Source organism: Meriones unguiculatus, chromosome 1 (genome assembly GCF_030254825.1).
Source record: "Meriones unguiculatus strain TT.TT164.6M chromosome 1, Bangor_MerUng_6.1, whole genome shotgun sequence".
NCBI lineage: Eukaryota > Metazoa > Chordata > Mammalia > Rodentia > Muridae > Meriones > Meriones unguiculatus.
The window spans coordinates 592,274-618,004 of NC_083349.1; the positions used below are offsets into that span (position 1 = coordinate 592,274).

General features: G+C 39.6%; 1 protein-coding gene across 2 annotated transcripts in view; it reads right to left on the reverse strand.

Moving 5' to 3' along the window:
- Positions 1-25,731, reverse strand: part of Kif24 (kinesin family member 24) — a 68,242-nt gene that overhangs the window by 25,017 nt on the left and 17,494 nt on the right. The window contains exons 3-6 of one of the 2 annotated variants that reach the window (XM_060378100.1): positions 21,554-21,632; positions 17,291-17,474; positions 8,945-9,042; positions 7,791-8,006 (exon numbers count right to left, since the gene is read on the reverse strand). In XM_060378100.1, coding sequence (XP_060234083.1) covers positions 7,791-8,006; positions 8,945-9,042; positions 17,291-17,443 — 467 coding nt within the window. In that variant the 5' untranslated portion in view covers positions 17,444-17,474; positions 21,554-21,632. Of the gene's footprint in view, positions 1-7,790; positions 8,007-8,944; positions 9,043-17,290; positions 17,475-21,553; positions 22,192-25,731 lie in introns of both variants that reach the window. The other variant, XM_021634443.2, reaches the window with a different exon arrangement.

The window sequence follows — 25,731 nt, forward strand, 5'->3', positions numbered from 1 at the left end:
AGGAACCTAGAGGCAGGAGCTGAAGCAGAGGCCATGGAGGAGTGCTGTTTACTGGTTTGCTTAGCCTGCTTTCTAAGAAAATGCCGGATAGGCTTGCTTACAGCCCAATCTTATAGAGGCATTTTCTTCACTGAGGTTCCCTCTTCTCAGATGACTTTGGCTTATTAATTTGACATAAAGCTATACAGCATACATAGTAAGCCTCAAAAAAAGCTTCAAGGACTAAGATGGCTCAGCACACAGCATAAAATGTAATAAAAGATTTTTCAAAAAAGGCTTTCAAACAATAAGTGTATTCTCATCTTTTGTTTACTACTGAAGAATACAAATATAGGATGATAGAGAGGTGGCTCAGAGGTTAAGAGCACTGGCTGCTTTTCCAAAGGTCCTGAGTTCAATTCCCACCAACAACATGATGGCTCACAACCATCTATAATGAGATATTGTGCCCCTTTCTGGCATGCAGACATACATGCAGACATACATGTATACATAATAAATAAATCTTTAAAAAAAGAACACAAATATATGGGGTGATAATATGAATAATTCATTGTAGAACTACATTTGGAAACAGCTGGATATCCTCTTTTCATAAAAAGAAACATGTGAGCACACACACATACACAGTGAGCACCACATGTGCAAGAGTGGCTTTTACTTAAAGAAGTAGGCATTAGGACTACAAAGAGCCTATGGGGGATTAGGAGGTGACACAAAGTCTCACTGTGTAGTCCAGGCCGCCTTTGTACTTTTGATCCTCTTATCTCAACCTGCTGAATGCTGGCATTACAGCTCTGTGTCATCATGCCTGGGAAAGGCAAGCTTCTTTCTTTCCTTTTCTTCTTTCCTTTTTTTCCTTTCCTTTCTTTCATTTTCATACTGAAGATTGGCACATGCTAGCTACATCCTCAACTTGGAAAGGACTTTTAGTGAGAGTGCCAGGGGTTGAAAGAAAAGCCACAGATGAGCTAGATGGAGGCTTAAACACCATTACAAAGATGGTGAATGAGAAAAGTACCCTGAGTAATACTGCCTTTCACTGGACAGTTATGTGTCTTAGACACTTTGTACTTCCTCTCAGCAGTGACACACCTGCAAACCTTTTTGTTGGAATGGTCAACAGTGCAATGATCGGTCTAAGCCTACCTGCTGGCTTCTTCAGTTATGCTGAGGTGCCCTCCCTGCCGGAGCCTTTCCTATCCTGGTCTGCCTGCCAGACAGGAACTGTTCCCATCCCCTATCCCACTGCGGTCCCCAGCACGTGAACTGAACGCATGTTTAAGTTTAGTGTGTTCTGTTGTGACAGGCCTTTACCTCCCTCCCACCTTTCCATTTTCCAGCTGGTGGATCCTTCACAGCTTTGTTGCCAGATATTCAGTCTAAGTTCCTTGCTCCTACAAAATAAAGCGTTCTTTCAGGGGCGTGTGCAAAGTCACACTGACACACGTCTACGTTACTTTTATGTTCTAAGTGCAATAAGCTGAAGCCTGAAAACAGTAAAAAGTTGACGGTGGGTAGGTGAAACGGCTTATGCAACCAAGCCTGACAATCTGAGTTCCATCCCTTAGACCAATGGTTCTCAACCTGTGGACTGTGACCCTTTTGGGAGGTGTGTGTCAAATCACTCCTTCACAGCTAAGACCATTGGAAAACACAGATATTTACATTACAATTCATAACAGTAGCAAAATTATAGTCATGAAGTAGTAAAAAAATAATTTTATGGTTGGGGGGGTCACCCTAACATGAGGAACTAGGGTCACAGCATTAGGAAGGTTGAGAACCACTGCCTTAGACCCACATGGTAGAGAAATGATTCCCACAAGTTGTTGTTTGACCTCCACATGCCCATCATGGAACATACACATACATACAAAAATGTTCACAAAATAAAGGAATTAAAAAATGTAATTTAGGAGCACTGGCTGCTCTTCTCAGGTTCAATTTCTAGCACTCACATGATAGCTAACCACTGTCTGTAACTCCAGTTTCAGGGATTCTGATGCCTTCTTCTGGCCTCCATAGGCACCAAGCATGCATCTAGTACACAGACATGCATGTAGGCAAAACACCTGCATGCATATTTTTAAAAAGTTGAATGTGAACAAAAGACTTCTGTCCAGTTCAGAAAACTGTCATTAAGTTTATACTGAAATTATTTAAAGGGAAAATATTTAAATATTAAATATTTAAATGTTGATTTTTTTAAACCTTTTAAAAAAAGATTATTTATACAGTATTTTGCAGTGTGCCTACAGGCCAGAAAAGGGCACCAGATCTCATTATAGATGGTTATGAGCCATCTATAATGGGAGTTGAACTGGGAGTTGCACTAAGGACCTTTGGTCGCTCTCTTACACTCTCTCTCTTACACTCTTACTCGCTCTTACTTTCTCTTTTTCTCTCTCTTACAGTCTCTTTCTCTTTCTCTCTCTCTGAGGACGCCCCCTTCCCTTTCCCTTTTCTTTCTCTCTCCCCACCATATCCTGCTTCCCACTCCCTCCTTACCCTGCTAATAAACCTCCTGCAGAGAATATCGGTTTACCAGCCTCATATTTCTTTAAATAAATAACAATGATGCGCTGGTTAGGATTGTGATCCCCTAGATTTGCTAGGAACCCTTTCTTGGACTCTGGACAGGAGGGTTACAACCGATTTTCTCTGCATTATGCCCAAAACCCGAGCCCCAGTGTAAAGCATCAGCTTGCTCGGGTGCGCAGACCCCTGGGGCTGTGGTCGCACAGCCGCTGCTCGGTGCTCTCTGATTTCCCAGGCTGCTTCCCCTCTCCCCACGCTTGGGACTGGGTGCCCTTGCTTCAATCTGTCAGAGCCACGGCTATGCAGTCCAGGTCCCTCAGCAGTGGCTCCTATGGTGAAGGCCAGCCCCACCCCAGCTTGGATCTCTGTGCTGTCTGCAGTGGATAGCTACTCTACCCGGGTCCCCTGGGGGGAGGCGAGCCAAAAGGGACCCTGTGTGTTTGCTATTCTGGCACCGAGCCTGGGACATTCACACGGAGCTAAAATCAACCTTAAAAGCTTGGCGAGCTGCTCTGGGTAGGACAGTTCTAAAAAACCAGCACAGCCGGGGAAACTTAAAATTTCCAGTGAGATTTCAGATGCCATGTTTGTTTTGGGAGGAAATGGGCGGAACCATGGCTTTACCGTAGACTTTCATGTGGTGTCGCCACCATCTTAGGTTTGGGCAAAGAGGCCCCACCTCCCACACACCCAGCCCTCTCTCCATGAGCTCCCCCCCTTCCGAAGCTGCTTTTCCATGCTTTCTTCTATTTCCAAGCTCTCTCTTCCTGATTTCTATACACTCTACTCTTATATTTTAAAATGCTTTTCTTAAATTCCTTATCTAACGCTTTATATAATTTATATAGTTTTCTCATTGGGTTTGCATTTATAAGTCTTAATCATAATTAACTGTTTATCTTATCTTTTAGACTAGGCCACAGCAACGAGCCTCATTTCAGCTTGGTATGGATTTTTATAAAAATTCAAAGTTACATTTTACTATCTTATGATTCAACCCTGCTTCAAAAGAAATTTTATATAATAATAAAATTTCAAAGTTATAAATATCTATTCAGATTAAGTTGGTTTAAAATATAAGACTTACTGTCTCCTACTATGTGTTGCTCAAATATAATTTTAAGATCGCTTTAAACTGTTCTCAGTTCATTGTTACATACAAATTGTTTACCAATATTCTAAATTAAGATCTATTGATTTTACAGGTATTTATTTATGTTAAAACTGGGACAATTTAATACATCTCTACTATCAAAAGCTTAAAATATGCTTGGTTAATTTTAAAATTTGGTTTATACCGTTCTGCTAAATTGTCGATTTTAAACTTATAGCTCAGGGGTTCGTTATTATGTACAAGTTGTTTACCAATATTCTAAATTAAGATCTATTAATTTTTAAAAATATATTTATATTAAAACTGGGTCAATTTACTACATCTCTGATATCAAAAGGTTAATATAAGCTTGGTCTTGTTCTCTAAAAATGATATTAATCTGTAGTATTGCCTTAGCTATAAACTTTTATATATTAATCATACAAAAACTCTTATGCTCTCACTTTAATAAATTATATTCATGACTTTTAAGATTCTAACTTAGCAAGGACAAAACCTAAAGTCCTAATATTTAATGGTTAACAAATGCAGGTTAATAGTCATTTCATAAAATACATATTTATAGTCCTGCAGATGCAAACATCGTCTCACTGCAATTTTTAATAAACAGCTGAGGATGGTCATTGAGTCTCCATATAGGAGTTGGTAAAAACAGCCATCCTGAAGGGCTCTAAACCTAGACCTAGCTGTGTTCGTAAGCTCCTGGTGTTCCTGCAAAAACACAAGGTGTTTGCATAGCCAAAAAGTCCGTTCTGTCAGGTGATGTGTTCAAATGCAGCCAAATGGATACTGATCCTGCTGCTGACACACCAAAGCTGGCTGCTGGCAAACTGGCCTCTGGAAGTCAAAATGCTCCCAAGCAGGCTTGTCCTCTGTGCCCAGCCATGGAGGTTCAACCAGCACAAGAGCACAGACACTTCCAGTCTTCTAACTCGTTGGCCTGGCGGAGGATAGGTGGCTCCTCAACTTAGCAACCTCCACAGCTCTCGCACAGGTCTGTTTTTGACCTCAGAATGAGGTCCCACAGACATACTGCCAACTTCTGTGTTGGGAGACTTCAGGTGCCTTCCCAGTTCTCTTCATATGCAGGAGACCAGGCCGTAAGCCTAAGTCCTAGAGCTGCTACTTTCAGGCCTAGACACAGTCCAGACTCAAGAAACAGGCCTAAATGAAACCTTTTACCATCTCTTTAGCTAAAGGACAATAAATGCTCATAGCAGTTTCAACTATGTCTCATGTAAATAACTAAATACAAAGGTCCCTTTCAAAAAACATATTTGAGAGATGTCTTAAGGTTAATAAATAAAAGTTATACATGTTTGACAGTCTAAAAATGTGTCTTAAGGTTGGTAATGCAACTTATAAATGTTTGAGGGTCTAAAAAAATGTTTTAAGGTTGATAAATGCAAATTATAAAGGTTACAAAGTCTAAGGTGATTTAAGGTATCTTAAATAGGTAAAAAGGCTTAATACTTCTTCCTGTTGTTATGCTACTGTTGTATTGACTGTCCAGAGTTTTGGCCTTTATTAATAGGGCTCTAATTTATTAATCTAACTCTGATACAAAAACATTCCACTATACCACTATTCCACTATTATGGTTCTAAGCTCAAGATTGTAAGCCTCCATAATGTGTATGCTTATACTAAAAGTTAAGATCAAGTGAGTTTCCTTTTTACTTCATAAAAGGCTTTTGCCTTTTCAGAGTTCACCTTAAAAAATACTTATGCTATTAACACAAATATGTATGTCTACTGCTTTTTCTACAATGTATATTTCAATGCAGAGTACAATTGTTATATTAACGTGTCTTAAAGTTTTATCTCCTTCTTAAAACTTAAAAGTAATTCTTGTAAGCTGCAAAAAGTCCACCTAAATCCACCTCTCAGGTCAATTGGACTCCAGATAAGTACTGCACTTATTGCCTATCTCAAAAGGTGGGACTCCTCCCCTTTCCCTGGTTTTGGGACTTCCTTCCCTGGCAACCAGACTGCTATTTACTGCATGCAACACTGGCTGGATTGGTGAGTTCTCCTTATTGACCAGCCACTAGATTGGTGAGTTCACTCCATTTTCTCAGCATAAATGCCTCTCTTGGTAGGGGAAGCTTGACCGAAGAGCTCTGGCAACTTCGTACTATCTTTTGAGATGGAGGGACCCCTCCCAGCCGTAGCCTTAACTGTCTAGGTTAAGGCTCTATGCTGACCTCCATTTTAGGGCCACACTCTCCCTTGGGCGGTATGTCCCCTCTCGCACACAGTTCCTTCTCTTCCTCGCTTGCTTGCACACTCGCTCACTCATGGGAAGGTCCGCACTTGCACACGGTTCCTTCTCCCCCTCTCTCGTTCGCTTGTGGGAAGACCTAGCGCTAGGCAGTCGTATGCTCTCGGCCATGCCACTGGGCACCGTGCCCTGGTCTCTGGCCAAGAGCTGATGAGCTATTGGACCAGGCAGGACCCCTCTCGCTTGGAGTCACACCTTCCCTTGGGACGCCTCTGGAAGGTCTTCTTTGTCCCCAATGGGAGATGCCCAGATGCCCGTCCTTCCAGATAGGATAGCCTCTGGAGAATTTCAGGTTTCCACACCTAGTGCCAAGCTGGCACCAGGGCCTCTAAGTTTACACTCTTCTGTAACCAAACCTCACCTCAGTGACAAAGCCTTCTTTAAATATTGCCAGTGATTGGATAAATAAAGGTCCCTCCAGGTAGACAGAGGTTCCCATGTACAAGCCTCATCGATCCAAACCTTTCAATGTATACCTACAGGATTTTTCTCCATACTCAACTTTATCTTTTGTCTATATATGTGTTTCAATGTCCTGCCAGACACAGATGTTTCCTATAGCCACAACAGTGCCAAAGCAGCTACAGGTGTTCAACTATGACCTCACGGACTTCCAAAAAGCTGCAGGTGTTCAGCTCTGACCTCACAGACTTCCAACAAGCTGGACCTGCACCTTCCCTCCCAGCCATGGATGTTCTTGCAGACCCTGGAAAGCATCAAAGCAGCCTATTCTTCCTGGACTTGGCCAACATTTCAGCCTTTTGACCTCCCTACAGCCCCCCTCCCAGTGTCAGCAGGAAGTAGCCAGAGGAGAATCTACACCCTTTATTCACTTTTTGTTGTTAACAAAAGGCTGAAGCGGTGTGCTTCAGGACCAGGACAGGCGGCTCCAGGTTCTCCCAGTGTTCCCCAGTCCCTACCTGCTGCCTTGCATGGCTGGCAACTCTCTCTATTGATAACCCTCTACCCTAAATTTTCTAGGGCAGAGGGTTCTTTTACTCTTGACCTTGCAATCTGACCATTTTGTTGCTATAATTCTTCTCTCTCTCATCCTCTTGCATGACAACCAAGAGCTGCTTCCAATGAGCCTAAATTTATATACTTTAACTTACCTTTTAAAAAGCCTAAGCTCCCCATTTTTAATTATAGAAAAAGGGAGGAATGTTAGTATTTTCGAACACAACCTGCTCCTATGATGTCATCATCACATGGAAGGCGTGGTTACCTTCCCCCTTAAAGGGCTAATCCCGACACGTGGTCGCTCTCTTACACTCTTTCTCTTACACTCTTACTCACTCTTACTTTCTCTTTTTCTCTCTCTTACAGTCTCTTTCTCTTTCTCTCTCTCTGAGGACGCCCCCTTCCACTTCCCTTTTCTTTCTCTCTCCCCACCATGTCCTGCTTCTCACTCCCTCCTTACCCTGCTAATAAACCTCCTGCAGAGAATATCGGTTTACCAGCCTCATATTTCTTTAAATAAATAACACCCAGCCCCAGCGCTGAAAAGATATTAATGAATGGCTAATTTACAATTTTCTCTAGCTGGATTAAGTTTAAAAAAAAAAATAAGTATCCAAGCTAGGCATAATGGCAAAAGTGTTTAATTCCATCACTTGGGAAGCTGAGTCAGGATGATCACAAGTTCAAGGCTACCCAGGGAAAAACAGCAAATTCTATACTAGAGAGGACTAGATAGACAGTCTCAAAAGAGAAAAAGGAAGTAAGGGAAGAAAGGATATTCCATGCAAGAGACTGTCATTTCGCATGAAAATTATGTGCTCAAAGTGGCCCTGTGGAGCACTGGCTCAGACACTAACATACAGACCAACAACTTGTCGCTTGTATCTAGTACCGTTTTCTTCTATTCAGGAGGTCATACAGTTGTCCACAGTAGATCTCGTAGAAGCTGATCCACACAAACAGGTTCCTTCTTGACTGGGACACTCTGAGCTGCCTAAAGATATCTCTGGCAGCCAGAGCATACAATCCCGGGTTTTGGTGAGTTCCTATCATGGTATAGGTTTTCCCAGCACCTGTCTGTCCATATGCGAAGCAAGTGGCATTGCCTCTGGGGGAAGAATAAATAGAATTATTTATAAATATAAAAAGAAATGATAATTTTCATAGAAATATTTAAATGACAAATCAGGAAGGAAAAGAATTTTTGAAGAAATTTAGCTTATAATTCTTTAAGGAGAGGAAGGCTTTATAGTATAAACACACAAAGTAAAATCATCCTCGAAACAATATGTTTTCTCTTTTTTTAATTTTAAAAAATTTAATCACTTCACACCTTGATTCCGGCCCCTTAAGATGTGTTTTCTTAAAGGAATTACTTTACAGAACTGACAATACTACATGAGACAACTGTTGAGTATAAGGCAATAAGAGAACTTGGAAGAACACTTGATCTAGAGATACAGCTCAGTTGATACAATGCTTGCCTTACATAGAGGAGGCAATGAGTTCGCTCCCAGCACACACCCACACGTGCACACAGAGAACAGCAAGCACTTCCCAAGTCTATTGCACACAAGATGCTTAGATGTACCGTGGAGTCTTTGTGTCTTCTCTGCTTTTGTGGTCACGCTGCGCTTTGGTTGTGTTGTGGCAGCTCTCACGGGAGCTTGTCATGTAGACTGAGCTCGAACTTGTGTTTATTTCCTCACCTCAGCCTCCCAAGTGCTTTGAGATGCCAAAGTTCAAGCTAAATACAACCATTTACATTTTTTATTCTGAAGACACTGATGAAACTAAACTATTGAGAGCTCTTAGCTTTCCAGGAAACAGAGAAACAGTATCTCCAGTGTAAAAGGAAATTTTGTTGTAAATTTCTCAATGTTTGGTAAACCCTATGAATCCAGGAGTCTAATTATGTTCATTAGGTTACAACATAAATTCATATTTAATTCAAAAGAACTGGAAAAGCACTCATGTATTAGTAAAGGAACACAGCGTGTGGAGAATACAAAACTAAAAGTAAGAGAAGCAATCATTCTGTCTCACCCGTTGAAAATATGCTGAATGAGTGGGTGAGCAGTCTTCAGGTATACATCTTGATTGTTGCATGCCTCACCGAAGACTTCATCAAAATAAAAAACATGCTGAAAAATAAACTTGATTTTTATAGAAATACACTTGCATTTTCACCACCACTATTTCTAAGTACATTTGTAAGCAATAGTAACTGACTGAAACTCAGAAAAATGAATAACCAGTAACTGTTAAATGACAGTCTTTGCCTGCTTTACACCTATCCTTACATGTTCTTTTTTTAAAAAAAAAAAGATTATGTATATATATAACACATATATAATAACATATATATAAAAACACACATAGTGTTTTGCCTGCATCTTGCACACCAAAAGAGGGTACAAGATATCATTCTAGATGGTTGTGAGCCACCATGTTGTTGGTGGGAACTGAACTCAGGACCTTTGGAAGAGCAGTCAGTGTTCTTGACCTCTGAGCCACCTCTCCAGCCCCTTTTGTTCTCTATTAAGGGCGTAAATTAATAAAAGAGTAAACCAATCCTCTTGGGTCTGAGAGAGGAAATGGATTATCTTATAGATCTGGCAAACCCAATATATATGAAAATTTGTGTCAATTATAGGGCTCAACTTCCGTTTTGTAGGTTACATAGCTTAAATTGTAGTTCCACAAAAATTAACTGTTGCTGGTAGATGTATACTGTAAAAGGAGCTTGAAGGAGCCCAAAGATAAAGACATGAACTTACCCAACTCCTAGGTTCTGGGAACGCAAGAGGAAGGATAGATGGGATAAAGGCATATGCACCCTGATAGTTGTACTGTGTCCCACCTTCAGTGTTTCCTGATACTGTGAGTTGGAGTTAAGTACCTAGCTATAGGGAAAGTCACAATTTTGTTTTAAATAATGAATCTGTTTGATTATTGTTAGAATTATTACTGCTAGAATTATGTCAGTGTATACCACCTGCCTGGTTTATGTGATGCCATGGATTAAACCCAGGGTTTCTTGTATGTCATGCATGCACTTTACCAATGCAGTTGCAATCCAAGCCCTATTTTTATTTTAACCATGATTTTTTTGAGCAGTTTTAGAAAAACTGAATAGAAAATAGAGTTTCTGTATAACCCGCTCCTCAAGTTCTTTCCAGTAAAGATGTGCAAAGTAGAGAAGGGAAGATGTAACTCAATGGAAAAACATTTACTCTGATTGGGAAAGATATGAAAAAGACTACTGAGACTGGCTGTGGCACTGTAAAAGGTGGAGATGGAAGGATGGAGGAAGAGAAAGGGGAAGTATAAGAAAAAGGTCAAAGAAAGAAAACACAAGGAATCAATTGTTTCTGCATAGTAAACAGCACACATACAGTATGACTGAAATATACAGCTCTGGTAAGTGGAAGAGGGAGACAAGCTGAAATAGTGAGTTAGGACTACGTGGTAGAAGTCTTGAGACATCAACCTTAAAGGAATTAGCAGAAACAATGAGGATAAAGTAAAGAGTTTTGCAATGGAGTATAATCTAAGTCATTTCACTAGAAGATCTGAGTTTACAATGTGACTAGATAGTGAGTGGACTCCAGTCATTCATTTGGGAAGTAAGAAGAGTCAAAATAGGTGATGACAGTGGATGAAAAATGGCAAATGACTAGATATGACAAAAAGGGCTACAAATAAAAAAATCTGGGGATTCTGGAAAAAGAGGTAAGAGACCTTATCATTCTGGGTCTGCAAAGCAATAATTCAATAACAATAATTTTTGCATAATTTAGAGGCTTACCATTATAGTAACATAACTAACTAAACCTGAGTAAGAAAGCTTGGTAAACTGGGCTTGGTTGTGCCATGCCTGTAATCCCAGCACTGTGGAGGCAGAGGCAGGCAGATCTCTTGTGATTTCCAGGCCAGCCTGGTCTACAGTATAAGTCCAGGACAGCCAAGTCTACACAGAAAAAGCCTGTCATAAAAACAACAACAACAACACAAAAACAAAAAAACAAAAACAAAAACAAAAAAAACAACACAAAAGGAAAGTTTAGTAATTTCAAGCTGACTATAGCAGAATGACAGTTAATACACAATGGGTGAGATTAAGGTCCTATCTTCTGCCACATTTTGAAGTTGCTCTAAATATTTACTAAAGATAATTGTATAACCAGATCCAGATCCAGATCTAGAAAACTGGACTTTGGCAAATTTAATTTGGCTCATTCTGCCCCAGGTTCAATTATCTTTTATGTACTATGACATTACAATAAAATGGAAGTTAGGTCATCTGAGATGAAACTGAGACCACATAGCCGAGTTTAACATTTATAAAGTCACCAAACATTAGAAAGTTGAGGATGAACCTAGAGAACGATAAAAAGCTCAGGGCTGGCTTTGTATCAGTTCGGAGAATGCTTGCCTAACGTGCATAAAACTCTAGAGTTCAGTTCCTAGCGTCCAGTAAAAGCAGGAGTTGCTGCACATTCCTACTATCCCAGCACTTGGGAGGTGGAAACAGGATCAGTTTAGGGTCACACTGGCTACACAACCAGTTCAAGACCACCATAAATGTGTGTGCATGGGGTGCAGGTGAGGAGGAATTGTAGACATGTAAATGTGGATACAGAGGCCAGAGGAAGATATCAGTTGTCTTCACCTTCTTGGCTTGAGAAGAATTTACACTGAACTAAGAGCTTGCTGCTTCTAGGCTGGCTGAACAACAAGCTGCTGGGGCCTGCAACTACTGAACCAGTGAAGGGTTATGAACAGTCATGCCCTGCTTTCTACTCAGGTCCTCAGGCTTGCACAGCAAGCACACTAACTACTCATCTCCCTGGCTTCCACTGTAACATTTTTTAGCATCTACATTTTTTTTTTTTATTGCATGTGCATTGGTGTGAGAGCACTGGATCTTCTTTTTTTTTTTAAATTTATTTATTATTTACACATTATTCTGCCTGCATGTGTGCCTGCACGCCAGAAGAGGGCACAGGATTGCATTTGTACATGGCTGTAAGCCACCATGTGGTTGCTGGGAATTGAACTCAGGGCTTTGGAAGAACAGCCAGTGCTCTTAACCTCTGAGTCATCTCTCTAGCCCCACATTAATCTTCTTGAATTGGAGTCACTGACAGCTATGAGCTTCCTTGTGGGTCCTTTGAAAGAGCAGCTAGTGCTCTTAACCAACTCTCCATCTCTCCAGCTCCTTGTTTGTTGATTTGTGTGTTTGATAATTTTTAATCAGTACAGAAAATAATAGTTTTATTATGACATTTTTCAACATACTTTTTTCTTAAATGAAAAGTTATATTTGAATTTAAATATCCAAAGATTGTGAATGACTTAAATTCAGAGAGGAACAAACTCCTATGTAGGAGTAGAAACCTGAATTTGCTTCCAACTGAAAACAGTTTGTTACACAGCAGAGGAACAAACAACTCATTGTGAATAAAATTTTGCTGGGAGAAGGAAAAGCCATAACCATGTGAAATGTCAACCATATCATTTTCTGTATTCTCTTCCCTTTTTCTTTTCCCATCTCTCTGTTTCCACCTCTACTAGGCACCTTTGTTTTCATGCCGTCTCCCCTTTCCTTAAAAACCTCTTTTCCCCAGCTCACGGGCCCCTTTAGTTCTATCTACCTCCATAACACACATATAAAAATTAAAAGCTGGGCTGGGGAGATGGCTTAGAGGTTAAGAGCACTGACTTCTCTTCTAAAGGTCCTGAGTTCAATTCCCACCAACAACATGGTGGCTCACAGCCGTTTATAATGGGATCTGATACCCTCTTCTGGCCTGCAGGCCCACATGAAGGCAGAACACTAAATACAAAATAAATAAACAAACAAATCTTTAAAAAATGTATAATAAAGGCTAAGATGTGCATATAAGAGAGAAGATGCTACGCTCGCTTCGGTAGCACACGCTAAATTTAGAGGGAGAATATGTATGTTCTATTACTTGTCTTTCTGAGTCAGGGTTACTACATTAATATATTTTCCTGATCCATTAATTCCCCTGCTTTTACAGTTAAATGAGACCAAAGGAAGCGATTAAACTATACCTATTCAACATGTATCTTATCTTTGTACATAAAAAATCAATATAAAATGACACAAATTATCTGGGAATGGTGGAATATGCCTTTAATGCCAGCACTGGGAGGCAGAGGCAAATGGATTTTTTTTTAAATTCAATTTACATCTTGGTCAAGGCCTCTCTCTCCTCTCCTCACAGTCTTTCCCTTCTTCCCTCCCACATTTCCCCTCCCCTGTTGCTGGGAGAGCCCCAGCTCATCTATTCACATGAGGACTGAGTTCATCTTCCTCCCCTGTGGCCGGGTAGGGCAATCCCATTGGGGGAAGTGATCAAAAAGCAGGCAATATAGTCCATGTCAGAGGTATCCCCTACTCCCTTAACTAGTGGGCCCACATGAAGCCTCAGATGCCCAATGGCTACTTATAAGTAGGGGACCGAGGTCCAGGTGGATCTCTTTGAGTTTAAGACCAGCCTGGTCTATATAGTGAATTCTAGGACTGCCATGGCCATATAGAGAGCCTGTCTCAAAAAAAGAGCACAAACTATTGATAATTGAAATGTGGAAAACAGAAAGAAAATCAAACTCTTTTGAATCTTTGTACTCAGAGATAGTTAGTCCCTGTTAACTTTTTGAACTATATAGTACAATTCTTTTCCATTTAAATAATTGGAACTAAGCCAGGAATGGTGGCACACATACACAATTCCAACACTGGAGACACTGAGGCAGGAGGATCACAAGTTTAAAAAATCAGCAAACCAACTAACCAGGGCCAGGCATGGTGGCACATGTTTTTTAATTCCAGCACTTGGAGGGGAGAAGCAAGCAGATCTCTGTGAGTGGGAGGCCAGTTTGCTCTACACAGTGAGTTCTAGTCCAGCCAGGGTTACAAGGTGAGATCCTGTCATGCTACCTACCCAAAAAACCCAACCAATGAACTACAAGAAGTGCTTTTATGGAGAAGAGCATGTGTTCCTTTTTGTCTCATGAAGTTAAAACTATAGCCCTGTCAGACATGATGGCACACACCTTTAATCCCAGCACTTGGGAGGTAGAGGCAGGTGGATCTTGTAAGTTCCAAGCCATCCAGGGTTATATAATGAGACTCTGTACTAACAAACAAGCACTAAAATAAAAATGAAACAAAAATATAGGTCTGTATTCTGTGATGCTCAAGGAAGCCAGAAGAGGGTGTTGGATCTCCTGGAACTGGACTTAAATGACAGTTGTGAGGTGCCTAACACAGCTACTGGGTCAGAACACAAATCCACCGGAAGAGCACTGAGTGATCTTAATCACTGAGCCAACTCTAGAACCCTGTAGAAATTTAAAAGAACTAGCTAAGCATGGCAGAATGTTGCCAGGCCAAGAGGATCACAAGTATATAGCTTTGGCTTCAAAGGAAATTCTAAGCCAGCAGACTAGGTAGTGATACATCATCTCAATAAATATATACATAAACAAATTTTTTTTTCAAATTGGAAAGTAGGGTAGACCTTAGAATGCAGTTTAGTGGTAAAGTATTTCCCTAGCATAGGTGAGACTCTGAACTGAATTTCCAGAATTTCATGGAGGGTGGAATGTAAAAGTAAAGCAAAACAAAAGACGAAAGAAAGAAAATAGAACAAAAGGAAATAATTTAGAAAGGAAAATAATTATTTTTGTTTTTCAGTTATTGTGCTTATATAAAATTTTTAATGGGTAAGTGGTGGACATACTTAAATTAGATAGGATATTTAACAACATATATAAACATTGTTTTACTCCCTGAGCAAGTTTCAAATAAAACCTAGAGAACTAGGTTCACTTTCATTTAGCATCAAGTTCGATACAGAATTCTCTTTAAGAAGGGAGAGAAGGTAACTCCTTCCAATATTTTTATATCATAGCATTGACAAGTAAGGACTCTGACCTATGAGAGCAGAGGTCCAAAGTTCAACAGCAGAGACAATTTGGGGCAATTTATGGATATTCAATAAATATTGATCAATGGCAATGACAGAGGAGTAAGGTTATTGTGTTTCAGGGTAATGGAAAAATACAAATGATCTATGATGCCTACTGGAGGGAATTACTGTGATTGAAGCATCATTAAGGAAGCGTTGGGTAGAGAGTGATTGGACAGAGCTATCACTATGGCTATAGTAGCCATGAAACTAACTAGCCTTACAACTAATTAATTGGCCATTTAGACTATCTTCAAAGTAAGTATCTCCCACTAAAACCTAATAGATTGTGCATTGATCAACAATCAATGAAGCTGTTAAAATGACTGGGTTGGCTATACAGTGCCCTAGTAATTTATTGCCCATAGAAAGACTATTAGATTACTCTAAATGCCACTGTGAAACTCAATTTTTGGTAGAACAATGCAAGTCTGAAAGAAGGGGTGAATTTCAACAATCTGACTTTAGTGTGAAAGGATTTACTGCGACAGAATAATATTGCAGCTGACTAAGGTGAATTGCTAGCATAGCCCATTAATCACCACATTTTTTCTTGTTACCAGTCACTGGGCTTTGCAAGAAGATAAGAGCAAGACTGAATGTTCAATATGGATCTTTATGAAGGCAGACTCTTTGAAGGAGAGACTAAGATTCAGACTAACAAACTCTGGGTCCCAAAATCTTTGCCTGTATGGACACATGTATACGCCTCTGCGTGCACACGTGAAGGCCTGAGACTGATGTTGGGTGTCTTTCTCTATCACTCTGAATCTCACTTTTTGAAACAGAATCTTTCACTAAACGTGAGCTCAGCAATTGGCTAGACTGTGCAGAAAGCCTGCCTCTTGTCTCCACCTCCCAGTGCTGGGGTTCCAGCCACAATACCCAGCTTCCTATGTGGGTGACAGGTCTGAGCTCAGCTCCTTATGCTTGTGCACCACTTCCTTAGCTCCTCAGATTCCAAAATTGTAACATACTATGGATTATATGACTTTCTCTCATTTGTGGGATTTGTTGCTTCTCTATGAGAGCTCGTACATGGGTACTTTGGTAGCTTAGAATAAGTTCTTTTCAACACCAAATTTTTTTCATAGACTGAAATTTTTTATGTGCCTGAGCAGTATTTTATTAAACCCTTACATGTTAAATGTAAAACATATCCCTAATAACAAAAATATACTAGCCATAATTAAATACAAGACTCATATTTAAGAGCTGGGCATAGTGGTATACACCTGTAACAGCACTCAGAATGATCAATCAGAAAAGTCATGAATTCTAGGCTAGGTTGGGCTATACAGCAAGATTCAGGCCAGCCTGGAATATAGACTCATACCCTGCCTCAACAAAACTCACAATCAGCAGAATGAGAAGCTGACATTGCCTGCTGAGCCCAAAAAACACATGCCTGGAATCCCAGTACTCGGAAGACAGAGGCAAGCAGACAGTGCAAATTCAATCAGGCATGGTATGCCTAGCAAATTCTTGAACAACCAGCTCGATGTTGTGAGATTTTGTTTAAAAAACAAACAAGAGCTTGGTTGGCACATACTTTTAATCCCAGCATCAGGGAGGAAGAGTCAGGCAGATCTTTGTGAGTCAAGGCCAGCCTGGGCTACACAGCAAGTTCCAGGCCAGCCAGAGCTACACAGTGATATCCTGTCTCAAAAACAGACAATAGAAAGAAACATAAGAGCAACTGGACAGAGGTAGTGCACACCTATAATCCCAACATTAAGAAGGCAGAGGCAGGAGGATCTCTAAGTCCAAGGCCTGCCTGTTCTATAGAGCGAGTTCACGGACATCCATGGCTACACAGAGAAAACCCTGTCTTGAAAACAACAAAAATAAAAAGAAACCAAAAAGTTCACACTGCAAGATGCAGGTAAAAAAGGAGACCAAGTATGCAACCATCACTCGCAGCAATTTGTCATCAATAAGTACTTATTTAAATTCTTTTAATTCTTCTCTATACCCTTGATTTTGCTAAATATGTATAATTAGAATCACATAAACATGCTAAGTGAATATATATAGTAGAGCGTCACTGCATAATACAGAAATCACGTTTTTGCAACCATGTATATCATAATTGCACTACATTTTTTAAAAAAAATAATGAATGCTCAAGGTATCAATAACCTAGGATAAAAATGAAAAGCTGGGCACAGTGGCACATGCCATTAGTCCCAGCATTCAGGAAACAGAGGTAGCTGGATCTCTTTGAGTTCTATTTGGGGTGAGATCCTAACTCTAAACAAACACACACACATTAAGGAAATCAACACCTGAACCAGAAGCTGGATTTTAGAAGAACCCATTAAACATAAAGCAGAAACTGACATACTTGATATTAGGTTAAAACACAGTAAGTGAAAGACCCTACCTGAAGAATATATTGTGTGAGGTCAACAGCTTCTTTTTTCTCATGTACAAGGAGAGTTTCTTTATCTTCTACAGTAATGACATTGACTTCCCCACGACGTATTTCCCTTACACCTAAAGGCCGTTTTCGAACACAAACTCTGATTTTCTCCATTTCGGTCCAAGGATTTTCTGAGGTGATCTGTCTGATAAATGTTTACAAATATACTTTAATTTTTAATTAAAGGATTCAATTACTTAAATAGTCAAAGTCAGTACATGTTGAGTATGTTTAATATAATGTTTTTTTTTATTTGTTTGGTTTATTGGTTTTGTTTTTGAGACAGGGTTTTGAGACAGGTTTTGTTTTTGAGACAGGTTTTGTATTTGAGACTTTGTAGCTCAAGCTGATCTAGAACTTGTTGCCCATGCTGGCCCTGACTTTATACCCTAGCCTACCAAGTGTTGGGATTACAGGTATGTACCACCGAACCCAAGTTTTGAGATAGGTATCAATACTGTTGTGCAGGCTAGCCTGGAGCTCATCCACCTCTGGCCTCCACCTCCCACATGCTGGGATTATAGGCCCATGACGCCTGTATGTCAAGTTCATTTAAACAATGCCACATTAAATGTCAGCAATGAAAAAAAGTTTTACTGGCAAACCTTTGGTTTCCATCTCTGACCAAGGAGGAGGAGGAGAAGGAAGGGGAAGAAGAGGAAGAGGAGGAGGCTAATAACTAAACTCTCAGTTATTCTAGCTCAAAGACTTGTATGTTCGGATTCTAAATGTGGTCTCCTGGTGCTTTTTGTGCTCCCCAAAATCTAGTTGGTTATTCATCAAGACTTATCCATATTCTGTTACTAAGACTCCAAGGCCTTTCCAAAACCCAAACCTATATCTCTTGTTCCCTTTCACTCTAATTCTTGCACTCTTAGCATTTTCTTGACCATTAATCTAAAGTTTTGCTTAGTGTGTGTGCGTATTTTGAGATGGAGTCTCTTGTAAAGCAGGCTGAGTCACAGGCATATGCCACCAGACCAAGTTTATCAGATGCTGGGGAGTAAACCCAAGGTTTAGCGCATGCCAAGTAAGCACTGTACCAATCGAAGGACATCCCCAAACCCTACACCCAACCCCCTTTAATCCTATTGGTTTACTAAGTCTCAAATTAGGTGGTGGGTCTCAATGTACTTTACCTCCTATTCCTCATAGACATACGCAGCCCCTCCTGGAGTCCTGCTCCTTTTTCTTTCTTTCCTTGTGCCCGTGTGTGTGCATGTACATGTATGGAGGCCAGGAGACAACCTTAGGTGTGGTTTCTCCTCAAGCTCTGTCCTCCTTGTTTTCTGAGACAGAATTTTTCACTGGGATCTAGGGCAAGCATCAAGGACCCAGCTGTCTCAACCTCGTCAGTGCTGAGATTACAGGCGTGCACCACACAGGCTTCTTCATTGTGCTGGGATTGCACTTGGCCCTATGCCTGCATGGCCAGCTTTTCATCAGCTGAGCTATCCCCACAGCCCTGCTTCCTTCTTTTTGCCCCACCCTGATATGAATTCATTCATTTGTTAGAATATAGCCATTTTTCTCTTCTCTGAAGACTTTTATAAATGTTCCTGTCTACTGCTGACTCGATCTTCTATTCAATGCACTCTTTCACTGGCTTCAGTGAACTATTCAACACCCAGCATCTGATTTAGGGACACAAAATTCACGAGGTTCATTTGCTGAGTCTCATGTGTTATGAACCAACCACTTACATAGAAACTCTCTAAAACTAGGTTGTTTAAAAAAAAAAAAAAAAAAGATCCATTTCCCTTCTGAAAATAAGAGTTTTGAAAGCAGAAATTTTTTTTATAGGATTAATAGTTTTGGTGTATATAAAAGAATACATTAGCAATAATTCCCTCCCATACAACTTTAAAATTTATTTGACAGTCCCTTACAAAACTTTTTTGTTTTGTTTTTCTAGACAGGGTTTCTCTGTGTTGTCCTGGCTGTCCTGAACTCATTTTGTAGATCAGGCTGGCTTTGAACTCACAGAGATCTGCCTGCCTCTGCCTCCCAGAGTTCTGGGATTACAGGCATGTGTCTGGCTCTTTACAAAAATTTTAATAAAATTTTTAATAAAATTTTAATAAAATTAAAATAAAAATAAAAATTTTAATAAAATTTAATAGATTTTACAAAAATTTAATACAAAATGATATAGTGATATGATTCTTCAAATAAATTCTGATGTTTCTGAGCCTACCAACTGGCTGGAAAATTATTTTTTTTGCCAGGGTCCAAATTAGTTTTTACAACAAACCAACAAAATTTCCAATACTCATAGTGCATGACTTTAGGTCATCTTAAAGCACATCTTACTATTTCAATGCAGATATGAGCTGCATCACTTGAAGGCTTGACGATGAGCACATGGGGTTTACTGTTCTCTTCCGCATATGTGCTTAAGTTTTCACAAGATGAAAGAGAATATTTTAACCCATTATTTTGGAACCTAGTTTACTTTTTGGTTTATATTATTATCTGTTCCTTTATAAAATCTTTTTGTTGTTGTTGTTTTATGTTTTACTCTAATCCACTATTTTAATAAGGCCTTGGGGTCAAAATCTTTAGATGTTTGGCACTGATAACCTAATCATAGGAAGCTAATCAATGAGGACAAAATTGCTTAGTCCTTTTATGTTTATTTGTTAGGCTTTCAGACAAGGAAGGTCTTGCAGTGTGGCTTGAGCCCCCACAGTGCTAGGTTATATGTGCACTGTGCCCAGCTAGTCGTTTTTAGAGTTGTGTAGGGATTCCAGGATGAGTCACATGGACAAAAGGCCTCCTTAGTTTTTTAAGTTCAAAAGGCAAAGAGGAAAGTTTCCAAGTGGGTACCTTCTGGTTCATTGGTTTTGAGATAGGATCTTTCTATGTGGCCAAGGCTAGCTGTCTGTCTTGCCTGAGTTCTGGGTTTGCTGTGTGCCTGGCACAAATGATTAAATTTGTCCATCATCTCTTACCTTACCCCTTAACATCTAAGAGCCTCCAGACATCTTAATTATCATCATACCAGACATCACAGCTATTACTTAATATTCGTAAAACAAATGTCTTATTATTTTAAATATTAAGCGGCAATACTTAAATTAAAATATACATTCTAAGTCATGATATGTTAAGCAGTGAAAAGTAGTATTTTATAAATAATTCTAATTTATATTTTTATGTGTTGTTCAATAAAAGACAAAAACAGTAAAACAAAGAAAGTTTTTCTTTTACCTTTCATATTTACAATCTATGATTAAAAGAAGAAAAATATTTCTAAATCCTCTGTGCTCTGCTAGGACAAGTATTTCAAATTATTATAGGTACTTTCACCTAATCCCAGTACTCAGGAGGCAGGGGCAGGCTGATCTCTGTGAGTTCAAGACCAGCCTGGTCTACAAAATGAGTTCTAGAACAGCCAGGTCTGTTATACAGAGGAACCCTATCTTAAAAAACAAACAAACAAATAACAAACAAACAGAAGAATGATTTTTATTTTCCCATAACTCATATATATTACTTTCATAATAACATAACAAATAATATATTTTAAAAGAACATTTTATTATATCATTCTTAGCACTGGGGATTACTCAGTATTTCACCTTTCAGGGACCTCATTTAAAATTCTATCTTGAAGAACTGGGTGAAAATAGCTTATTGTTATTCTGGCTCAAAACATCTAATTGCCATCAAAAGCTGTTATTCTTTGTAATCACCAAAAATTGTATGTTTTTCTAGGGCTGGATTTAAAAAAGAAAATTGCAGTCAAAATCAGGATCCTGTCTCAATGTGTGCATATGACCAAGTGCTCAAGGAGCTACCCGGTTTACTGCTTGCTCTCTGGCCTCATGGAGGGTACAGGTCACCTAGCTAGTATGAGTTTGAAGTCCTTTAAAAAAATCCTGTGGAGTAAGTGATTTTTTTTCCAATGTAGAAGGCAGATTAACTGCTTTGATGAATATACTAGGTGTACCGTAAGTAATAGTAATAGGTCTGCTAGAGGATTACAGCAGACCCCGATAAGCAGCAGCTGTTTGACGTACATCAGCTTTTCGCCATCTGAAAAGTTCTAGTTCCTCATTAATCTGCTTCTATGCACTTACTGTAATTATTAATGCAAAACTTGCTAACCATCATTCATATGTTACAGTCATTTACTAAGAATTAGGAGTATTTGGACTCCTCTAGTGATGAAGGAAAGATGTCGTCCCCCACCTCTCCCAAAAAAGTAAAAATAATTACCTGGCAGAGGAATGAGGGATTCCATAGTTATACCCTGGAACAGGCAAGACTCTTTGAATAACGGGACTATCACAATTTCCTAGTTTGGGAGAAAAGTAATCTGATGAAAAGAGAGCACAGCTAGTTTCCGTCTGCATACAAGCATCAGCAGCAGAAGCACTCGAGGGTCTCAGCTTTTGCTGGCACTGGGAGTCATCTGATAGCGCGTGTCCCAGTACTTTCAGGTAAGTGGACTTCTGCTCATCTACAGACAAGTCTGATAAACTGCACATTTCATTGCTGGCCATTCTGTCTTTGCTGTCAGCAGGAGAATCAAAGTGCAGTTGTCTTCGGGGGCCCGATCTGAATTCCTGAGGTTTAGTGTATAGGCTGCTTCCCTGAAGAGGGTGCTCTGGGCTACTGACAGCTTTGTCTTCCTCCTGCATAGTCTTAACGATTTCGATAAGTTGGAAAAGACGTTTGCGGTCGCTCATGCCATGGACCCCCAATCTGGAGTAGTCCTTCATTGTGACTTTGGCTAAGTCATCAATTTCCTGAAGGCCAAGTGCAGTAAAATGAGGATAATACTGTGCAAGCTCAGCTTCACAAAGACACTCATACAACCAGGATGCCATTTCCTGACCAGCTTTAGACGAACTCTGAAGAAAAAGAGGAGAAGCTATCCATCCAGAATAAACAGATTATATTCCTTTATAAACTAAAACAGATATGCAGATAAGTGTTTATCACCTCAATCATCTTCTGAAATGATTAAACAGCATAGTTCATAAGCAAAGCTGTTGTATATATAGCATATGACTTAACAGTTGTAATTTGCTCACCTGTCTAATGAAAAGATTTCCTAAGTATATATTTAAGTAAATACATGGACACAGACATAACAGAAACCACTTACTTATTGCTTCAGAGTTCCTTCTAACTTTGCAGTGTCTGTTTAACACATGTAATACACTGCTGAAACTTTTTTCCCCAACCACTGATTGTAGCAGGACTAAATTTAGATGTTCAACTTAATGGCAAGGCACGCTGCACACCTGTTTCCTATGATTAATGAACAAAAGCTAAGAACTCTTTCAGAATAAAAAGCAAAATAAAATAGCAACCACAAGGATTATAAACTAACACAGCTCAGAGAAAATTGCATTTTTATCTGTTGTGTATTAGTAAATAAGACAGAAGTACTTGGAAAGGGGCACGGTGGAGATGAGGGAGGGAGGGAGGGAGGGACTGGGAGGGAATGAGGGATCGGGACACGGCTGGGATACAGAGTTAATAAAATGTAACTGATAAAAAAAAATAAAAGAAAAAAAAATAAGAAAAAAAAAAAAAAAGACAGAAGTAAAAACAACCAATTCAGAATCAACTCATTAAGTATTTCAGATAATTCTAAAAGGTGATCATGTCTACCTGAATAGAATATCAATCAAATAAATTTCCTACGAAATTAATACTGTGGTCACAAATCAAAGAACACATTAAAACACTTTAAACACCACACACTAACAAGTGATGTGGTAATAACACAAAATCTTTGTCTATTATAAGCCAGAACTCTAAATAGTTCTCCATTATTCCTGTTAATCAAACTCAAGTTCCTAAAAATATTAAAAATAACTTTAAATTGAATTTTAAAGTATTTCAGCAATATTTTAAATGTGTGTGTGTGCCCACAAACTGCATTTGTGCTCTGAAGCTAGAAAGGGTGTTGGATCCCCTGGTGCTAGAGTGTTAAAACTTGAACATGAGTCCTCTGGAAAAACAGTACATTTGTTAATCACTGAGCCGTCTCCCTCTGTTTTTTTTTCTATAGCCTGTATAGCCTAGGCTGGTCTGGAATTTACTCTGCAGCCCAGGCTGGCCTCAAACTTGTGGTAATCTTACTACATTGGCCTCCCAATCACTATGACTACAAACATGAGCCACCACGCCCAGCTTTCTAAAAAATATGTATACTTTAAATTATTATTTATCTATTTTATGTGTATGAGTGTTTTGTCTGCATGCATGTCTGTGCAGCACATGTATGCCTGATGCCCACAGAGGCTAGAAGAAAGCAATGCAACCCTTCGGACTGAAGTTACAGACTAGAGTTGTGAACTGCCAATGTGGGTGCTGGGAATCGAAACCAGGTCCTCTGCAAGAGCAGCCAATTCTCTTAACTACGGGGGTCATCTCTCCAGCCCCTTATATTTTCTTTTCAAAATGGTTTTACCCTTTAGAGTTTTCAAAACTCAATCAGTTATTGGAAAATGCTTTTATTTTTATTTCTTTTGTCCTTTCTAAGAGAAACTGTGTGTGTGTGTGTGTGTGTGTGTGTGTGTGTGTGTGTGTGTTTAAGAACAGGATAACGAGGAAAACCAAGGAGCTTTGAATAGATTTGGAGAATACTAAATATTTAGGCAAAACAAAAGACCAAAGGGTCTCAGTAACACACCCAAACTGACCCTGACATCATCTGTTAGTGGTAGGTTTCCCCTCTGCAAAAGCCCACAAAACTTTTGCAGTCCTTCCATCAAGGGTGGAGGATATTTCTGCTCCCATTGCATCTAGAATGGCCTTCTAACTTCTTTTGAACAATAGAATATGGTGAAATAGACTGCCATGCCTAGGTCTAGAGGACCATCATAGCTTCTACTGCTGTTAGATTTTTCTTCTGCAACATGAAGAAGTCTAGCCAACAGCCAGAGTATCACACACTACCACTACTACTTTGATGGCCAAAACCCAGATATGCAAAAGAAACCATCTTACGATGATCCAACTGGAGGGATGCCAGTGGTACCCAATCTTCCTAGTGCTGTGACCCTTTCATACAGTTCCTCATGTTGTGGTGACCCCAGCCATAAAATTATTTTCATTGCTACTTCATAACTGTATTCTTGCTACAGTTATGAAGCAAGATTGTAATATAAATATCTGTGTTTTCCGATGGTCTTAGGTGACCCCTGTGAAAAGGTCATTGACCTCCAAAGGGGTTGTGACCCTACAGGTTGAGAACTACTGTACTAGATGATCATAGCCACAGAAATGACTACAGGTAAGATTAAAAACTCCAAACTAAGCTTGGCCCAAATCACTGATTCACAGGGCTTTAAAGCAGATAATAGGACAGTTGCTTTAAGCCACCAAATTTGGGGCTAGGTCATTATGTAACAGTGATTACAATTTCACTTCTGAGACTTTGACTTTTTTGTTAAGATTTCATACTGCAAAATTTGGAACTCTTTTAGGTTCACAGAAAAACTGAGTAGAAGGTAGCCTGTCTCACACATGTACTTTTTTTTTTTAAGATTTATTTATTATGTATACAGTGCTCTATCTGCATGTATACCTGCATACCAGAAGAGGGCACAGATGTCATTGTAGATGGTTGTGAGCTACCATGTGGCTGCTGGGAATTGAACTCAGGACCTCTGGAAGCACAGCCAATGCTCTTAAGCACTGAGTCATCTCTCCAGTCCCACACATATACTCTTTTCCCCACTAACTGATAAAGGATTATTACAAAGTCTACAGCTTACATTAGAGTTCTTATCTAGAGCTACAGAACTTGTGAATTTGGATAAACACTTCCTGTATTCTTTATTCGAGTAAAACACGAAATAGTTTGACTGCCCTAAAAATCCTGTGCTTTGTCTACTTACACTTTCCACCCATCTATACAATGGAAACTAATGATCTCTCTGTCTGGAGCAGATGGGGAGCCTGGCAAGGTCTCAGTGTGTAGCCCTGGCTGTCCTGGAACCCACTATTGTAGACCAGGCTGGCCGCCAACTCACAGAGGATCTGCCTGCCACTGCCTCCCCAGGTATTGGGATCAGAGACATATAGCACCATACCTGGCCCAATGATCTATTTACTGCCTATACAGTGCCTTCTCCAGAACGTCATCGCGTTGGAAGCATGCAGCATGTTAACTTTTAGACTGGCTCTTTCATTTCATAATTTAAATTTCCTCCAAGTCTTCTTATGGCTTGTTAATTTGTTTTCTTTTTCTTTTTCCTCATGGTTAAAATCCATTCCACATGTGAATGTGCTCCAGTTTATTTATTTGTTCACCTAATGAAGGACATCTTGGATGCTTACAGTTTGGGCAATTATGAATTAAGCTTCTATAAACATCTATGCAGTTTTTATGTGACAGTTTTCAACTCCTTTATGTAAATACCAAGGTGCAT